Source organism: Gambusia affinis, linkage group LG21, assembly GCF_019740435.1.
Source record: "Gambusia affinis linkage group LG21, SWU_Gaff_1.0, whole genome shotgun sequence".
NCBI classification, from domain to species: Eukaryota; Metazoa; Chordata; class Actinopteri; order Cyprinodontiformes; family Poeciliidae; genus Gambusia; species Gambusia affinis.
In genome coordinates this window covers 13,542,654-13,550,434 of record NC_057888.1, presented here as the reverse complement: position 1 = coordinate 13,550,434, position 7,781 = coordinate 13,542,654, and the positions used below count along the sequence as shown (strand labels likewise).

General features: G+C 46.8%; 1 protein-coding gene across 1 annotated transcript; it reads left to right on the top strand.

Annotated features, from left to right (window-relative positions):
• Nucleotides 1-641: 641 nt before the first annotated feature.
• skida1 (SKI/DACH domain containing 1) lies at nucleotides 642-6,756 on the top strand. Its single transcript, XM_044103945.1, has one exon. The coding sequence runs from the start codon at nucleotides 1,606-1,608 to the stop codon at nucleotides 3,952-3,954; it is 2,349 nt and encodes a 782-aa protein (XP_043959880.1). The 5' UTR covers nucleotides 642-1,605; the 3' UTR covers nucleotides 3,955-6,756.
• The last annotated feature ends 1,025 nt before the right edge of the window (nucleotides 6,757-7,781 follow it).

The following is a 7,781-nucleotide window of genomic DNA, read 5'->3' as shown; positions in this document are numbered from 1 at the left end:
ACGGTTTCTTCAACGGTGGGTGAATTACATTCAGTGCTTTTTTATTTTATTTTTTTAGGTTTCTTTAAAAGTCTGCTCTGAAGAAATGCATTAGTATCCATGGATCAATTTATAACTTAATTCTAATTTATTGTGTGATATTTTCTATAATTGTCCCAAACTCCATTTATAATGGCCACACGTCAAAATTTAGGAACGTCGTCAATTTAAAAAAAAAAAAAAAAACGTGGAAAGGGAAAAGCAACCCTGACTGGCACTTCTGTTCTGCACTGTTCACTGCTTGTGTCAAAAGAGGGAAAGAGGGAATAACAAAGCAAAACGTTGAATGTGTTCTCCTTTAATTACCTTAATAATTACACCCTAAACGTATTACAAGAGGCACTTGTTATTTACTTTTCGCTCAATAAGCCGTGCGTAATTACGCATAAGAAACGGTACAGCAATATTCGCATCTTTTGAACTAAATAGTCAAAGTATTAAAACCCCAACCTGTAATCTTACGAGTATATGTGTTTCATTCTGCGCAAGCGTAGAAAATATAGCATATTTGAAACGTATATATATATATATATATATATATATATATATATATATATATATATATATATATATATATATATATATATATATATATATTTTTTTTTAAATGTTTAAAATGCACTGCGTCACACATACACCAACATAAGATGGAACTATTTTATAAGCATACGCATGTTACACCTATTGCACCTTATTGTTAAACCTAAAGGGAACAATATCATACATTCCGGTTTATAACGGATTCCAGAGTTGTTGCTGATTATTTTTGTAATAAAGAATAGTATGGGTTTTGTGTGTGTGTGTGTGTATAAGTGTGTGTGCCTGTGCGTGTGTATAGCTACAGAAACATCCGCTCCTTCTAGAACAGCACTATTTGCTCAAACGGCAGACTGTGGGCACAATTGTAAACTACTGTAATGGCAGGGTGTGGGAGGGGGTTGGGGATGGAATATCCATTTTTATTGCATCACCTGTCAGCGCCGTCCAATGGGCGTCCACTCCGCCAGCATTAATTGATGAAGGTGTCTCCAGACTGGTCCACCTCCCTTTGCATGTCGGTCTTTTTTTTATTATTTGTGGCTTAGCCAGCAGCCAGAAAAGCAGCTGCTTTTTTAGCTCTTATTCTGCTTCTCCCCTGTCTCCGATTCACTCTTTCCTCCCTCCCTCCTCCCTACCCTCGCAATACCTCCCTCTCTCCCTCTCCTCCTCTCGCTATTTTATCCCTCTGGCTGAGGCAGTGGTGCACACCTACCCCTCGTCCTGCTGCCGACCAGAGGGGGAGTGGAGCCGGGCGGAGGCAGGTAACAACGGCGGCCCCCGGCTTGGTGGACGCATCCCTGCGCATTCCTTCACCATGCCGGACCGGGGTGGACGCAGTCGGCAAGCTAGTAGACAGGGACAGCCCCATTTAAAACTCCGCATGTCAAAGTTTGCATTTTCATGACGCAGCAGCAGCAGAGTGGATGGATTAAAGGTATGCAGGATGCCTTGAGCCCGAGACCCTGTGCCATTTGCTGGTGAATCCACAGAGTCCGAGCAGACACTGCATGGATTGATGCGCCAAACATGGGAGACCTGGTTTGTGGGTTTGAGGAAATGCAAGGAGTGAGACTGGGATACCTGCTCATCAAAGGGAAGCAAATGTTTGCTTTGTCTCAGGTCTTCACCGACCTGCTGAAGAACATCCCTCGGACTACGGTGCACAAGCGCATGGACTACCTGAAGGTGAAGAAGCACCAGTGCGACCTGGAGGAGCTCCGCAAGCTCAAGGCAATAAACTCCATCGCTTTCCATGCGGCTAAGTGCACACTTATATCGCGGGAGGACGTGGAAGCTCTGTACGTCTCCTGCAAGACGGAGCGGGTGCTGAAGTCCGCGAAGAAAAGGAAAGCGACAGCGGCGTGCCCTCGCGCGGACGATGAGGAGGAGGAGCACGCGCCCTCGGGTGTCCTGCGCGCGGACGCGGAGCTCATGTGGAAGGAAAAAGTTTGGTTCAGTTTGCACGGCGTCCCAGAGAATCACGCGCTGCACGGCAGAGCGGGGAGGAGGAGGGAGCTGAGTCCTTCTTCTTGCCTTACCGACGCCAAACTACCTCAATTTTACCACAAAGCCCACGGACGGGATTGCCGTTGGACGACTAAATCCAGCCGCAAACACGTCAAAAACTATGAAACTGAGAAATTTACAGGGAGCAGATTCGCTGTGAGCCAAAGGCACGCGTTTTTCCGGCAGCCGGTCTTGTTTCAGTCCGCCGCCGCAGCAGCTCAGTCCAGGCTCTCGCGCTCAGCCGGCGACTCGCTCCACAAAAGGAAGAGGAGGCGCGAGGGGGGCGGCAGGAGCAAACACGTGCATCTGCACGCGCCGCCGGTGCTGCTAGTCCAGCCCAAATCCTCCGGAGCTTCTTTCGGCGCTTTCCACCTCACTCCGGATTTCTATTTGGACCCGCGACCTCACCACCATCACCACCACCACCACCACCATCACCACCACCACAACAACAACAGCAGCAACATCAACAACAACGAGCCCGGCTTCGCGGAGAGCTACAGCAGCGACACCGAATCCTGCAGCACATACTCGGACCCACAGTGCCAGGACTCGGACTTCGGCTCCGGGTTCTCCAGCAGCAGCAGCAGCTCCGAGGAGGAAGAAGAGGAAGACGACACTCAGTCGGAAAGCTCAGAGGTCAGCTCCGATGAAGATGAGGAGAGTTCCACTCAGTCCGACTCGAGCTCCGTTTCAAGCCGTGTTTCGGTCCAAAGCATCCGGTTCAGACGTGCACGGGTGGGTCTGCACAACGGGAAAGCACCTTTGGTCCTGCAGCCCACCTTTCACTACAACAACCAGCAGCACAGGACGCTGAGTCATGGCGACAGCAGGCAGGACAAATATCAACAATGTTGCTTTGGTGAACCACGAAAGGACTCTTTACAGTTAAACCAGGTGGCTAGTGGCAGCATTTTCACCGAGCCCGCCAAAGATAAAGCGTTTGACTGTGACCCAAACAGGACTGAGGAGGAGCCGGTCCCTTTCTCCCCGGGGCTCGACCCGAACAAGGCCTCTCTCCCGGCCTCGTTCAGGTCCCGGGGGTTCAGCGCACACGCTGACCCCAGCAAGCTCCAAAAATGCGTCGACAAGCGGGAGAAGTTGAAACCGAGCACCCCGCCGAAAAGAATAAAGACCGAGTCCGAGGAGCCCCGCGCAACCGCGTCCCCCTACCCCGACAGCGGCAGGACAGCCTTCAATCTCTGCAATGTGAAAATAAAAGTGGAGGAAAGCTGCGATGAATATGAATACCTGCAGAGCCAGACCGCTGTGGTCAAATGTAAAGGAGATAAGGCAGATCTCAGCGGCGCCATCAAACAGGGGGGCTTTTCTAGCAGCGGGATTAAAGCCGCGGAGAAAAGCCCCGACGTGGCCCCCAGGTCCCCCTGCGGTCCTCAGGAATGCAGGAGTAGCCAGGACGCCCCCAGCGTAGAGGAGGGGGAACAGAGAAACAAAACCTGCAGGGCTCCGGGGCGGGAGGCAAAGAAACCCCGAATTTCCCGGACGCACATAAAACAAAACGTGCCTAGAGTCAACGAGGCTCCCGCTTCCTCTTCCTGCTCCTCATCTTCTTCGTCCTCCTCCACCACGGAGGATTTACGGAGCAGACGCAAACGCAGCACCGCCAGCAGCTTAGCAGCAGCAGCAGCAGCGGCTTCTTCGGCAAAAACGCCTTTCAGCCTGATGGCAAATTTCCCATCCCCGCCGTCGCTCGTCGTTGACAGCGACGGGGATTTGTGCCCTGCTTACTCACTGAGCTCACTGAGGGCAGCCGGGCCTCCTCCTCCGTCCCACCCCGTGTGGAGGTGGCAGCCAGGCGGCCAGATTCTCCCTCCCCCACTGCACACTCAGAGAACGAGGAAATATTGAACTGAGACAAAAAAAAAAAGTCCCATATATGTCCATTTCCACAAACCCTGTGTTTTAAGGTGCTCACCCCTTTTGCCTTTGTTTTTTTTGTTTGTTTGTTTGTTGTTGTTTTTTTTCAAACTTTTTTCCTTATCTGGGATTTACACTCCGTTTTTATTCCTCCTCCCTCCCACCCTCCCTTCCCTGAAGAAAAGCCACAAGATTCCACTTGAAGCCTCCACAGGACTGTGAGACACATCTCGTGGATTAATGCCTGAAAACCTCCCTTTAAAATAAGCTATTCAATTTCAATCTAAGCAATATGTTTTGCTCCCCGATCTTTTTTTTTTTTTTGTGGCGTAACCTTCGTTGTCGGTTTTCCTGGTTTGCTCGACCTGTTGGATTGTCTGGTAGCAGGGTTTCAATGAGGTTGTTCTTTGTCTGAAAGGAAAAAAAAAGTGATTTTAAAAATAATAACAATAATCCAAGAATATTTTGGATGAGGCAACCGCAGGGACTGTTTCACTTTGTAAGTAAAGAAGAGACAAAATATCAGGGTTTCCAATTATGTGCCACCTGGTATGTTTTCTAATAAGCGCTGTGTTTTTCTTTCCTTTTTTTTAAAAAAAAAAAAAAAAAAAAAAAGATGGCCAAAATAGTCCACGTGAACTGTGAAATAACTTGACTATTATTTTAATTTTATTTTTATTTTTGTTGTTGTTGTTGTTCAAAACCAATGTATTCTTCTGGACTTTATCTTGGGGTGCTTGAGATTTTCAGTTATTTGTCAGAAGTTTGCAACCGTGTGACACAAGAAACAAGGGGCCCGAGATGCAGAACAAGCCTTATGTAATCAGACAATCAAAAATGAGAACATTCGCGGACTCCTACCCCCAACCCCACCCCCAAGAAAAGGTCCCAGGATAATACCATATTCAAGTCACTCCGAGTCCATCTGGCATACGCAAGACCTTTCGGTCAGGCTGGGTGCGTCTAGTGTATTTCATGTAGTACATAATGGGAGGGGAACGCAAGGATGTCCAAAGTGGGTTAACAGTGGTACACCTTGTAATCACTCCGGCTAGAAACAATGCGACGAAGCACAAGGGAAAAGGTTTGAAAGTGTGGCACTTCTACACCGTTTTGCGTCGTGTTTCAGCTCTATGTTTAGGACCGACACGTAAAGGAAAAAATAATAATTATTAAAAACAAAAACAAAAAAAAATCAAAATCATACTTGTTTATATAGGGGAAATGATTTGATTGTGTGTGCTTCTGGAGACAAAATTAGCAAAATTACGAATGGATTTTGTTGCTGGGTGTTCGCTCTCCAAAATTTAATTCAGTTTTATATATACATATATATATTATCCTGCCTTTATTTTACTAATAATGTCCTGTTTTTAATTAATTTTTTTTTAAAGAAAAGATGCAGCCGAGTTATTGATAACCCTATCTATCCACTCACCTCTCCCTCCCCTCCAAAATAATAATAATAATAATAATAACAACATAAACAACACAGTTTTAGGTTTTGTGAAATGTTGCTTTCTTTATTTGTGAAATGCATCCTGAATGTAGCCTTTCTGAACATGGCCGCTCTGACGTGCTCCATGCAGCCCCGTTCAGTGTGTGTACAAACCTTTAAATGAAGAGGGGCTGAAGTTTGCACCGACATGTAGGCATTGTTTTTGTAAGTGAATGTGTCCACGGTGTTCGTGGCGGTTGCAGGACGCGCTCTGCTAATTGGCATGCTTTTCTGTCCCGCCACAAAAGAGAGGCCCCAGCAGCTTATATGGTGAGGCAGATCACAACAAACTCCAAAGCCCGTGAATGATGTCAGCCCTCCTCACAAGCACACACCAGAAAGAAGGGAAGAGGAAGGCGTGGGGTGTGAGGGGGGCATTCACTTGTAGAATGATTGTTAAAAAAAGAAGAAAAAATCAAAAAGAAAAGGAAAGAGAAAGAAGAAAGAAAGAGAAGTGTAAAAAAAGTGCGTTTAAAATAACTTGTGGATACATATTGTAGATGTCAGTGACACACACACACACACACACGCCCCCACACACCCTGTACCCCGCACCACACACACACACACAAACACCCACAACTCACCATAGGCCTTATGTCCGAGGCTGGAGCTACTACAACTAAAACTTGAACTTTTTGATATTCTCAGTCTGTCTTTGACTCTGTGCGTCATAGGCTTGTCCTATACTACAACTTTATGTTATTCTACGCGGGAATGACTGTAGCAGTAAGACGGAGGGAGGTGTAGCTGCGTTACAAGAACATATAGGCTGCACGGCGCAGGAAGGAGCGGAATCCATTCGCAACGCAAAGCGGCAGCCTATTTCCCCGCACAAACCACGGCTGACGGGCATAAATGGTGGTTTTCTGGGGAGGGGACCTACCTGACAGAGACCCTATCAACGTGAACAAGTGTGTGTGGGTGTGTGTTTGTGTGTGTGTGTGTGTGTGTGCGTGTGTGTGTGTGTGTGTGAGCAGCTACATCCATGCCCTCCTCACCCATTCAGCTGGTTTGACATATTACAATACTTGAGGTCAGGTGTTTTTTGACGCGGAATTTTTTCGAAGTCACTGGCTGTTTATATATTATATGAAACTGAATATTTATTTTTGTGAATTTTTTTATGGGAGGGGGGATTTTCTTGTACATTGATTCTTTGTTGTGAATGCAGAACAACTGCACTCGAAATGGAAACTTGAACTGTGGTTTTCTGAAGCACTTTCCCTTTCTATTCTTCTTCTTTTGTTTGTTTGTTGGTTTGTCTGTTAATTATGGAACCTTCATTAAACGGGACTGAGTGTGATCATCAGCGTGCCTCTTTCTTCTGAGCTTCTGCGTTTGTATTCAGTAGTTCCTTTAGGATGAACACGCTTCACTTTTCTTAACGCTGGCATTTTATGGGCGATTACAGCTGTGAGCTTTTTGTCTTGAATTACCTTGTCATAAAATGCGCACAACCTTCCAAATGACGCTAATATGAGCAATTTTTAGGGAACCCTCAATTAAATAACACTTATGTCCCGGGGGTGGGAGATGGTGGGGTCGGGGGGTGGGGGAGGGTGTCAGAACAAAACAACTTACTCGGTTTAAAAATACAATTCTGGTCAAATGTTTTAGAAATACTAAACGCTGTGTCCTTGGAGTTGAGAGGTTTCCCTGGCTTGGTATGTGTGGACTAAGATATAACAAAGCATACAGGCTTCAACGTGACCAAGCACTCTGCAAATAAGGTGCATGCAAGTCTGCTCCATTTACAGAAAACAGAGGGAAACCCCAGTAAAAACTGAACTAAACAACTTCCTGCACACACACACGCACACACCCAGAAGCACAAACACGTATATGGTGTGCTTCCTTTAAGCAGAGACGATTAACGCGCCTAAAATAACCCACACGTTCACGCAGCAACATAACAGTGCCGAATGAAGGGGTTACCCCCCCCCCCCCACCCCACACACACACACACACATTGCTGTTTCCGTGCCAATCGACGCAACCACCAGAGCTGCAAGAAAAAAAAATTAAATATCAAAAAATTATTTAAATGCGCTGTAATGTGTCTCAACTTAATGAGAGCGTGGAAAACTCCGAGCCTGGTAAGGATGGCCGGGGTCAGTGCAGGGGTTTCTGGTCCCGGATAGGCGGCTGCTTGCTGCGGGGAGTGTGCAGGGGCCATGCTGGGAGCGAAGACAAGCCATTATGCTGCTGCTGCTGCTTCTGGCGTTTCAGGGTTAAATTCCTGCGCGGATTGGGGAGCAGCAGACTGTAACTCCTATACAATAACAATCGGAAGAATATAGAGAAGAGGAACAAATCA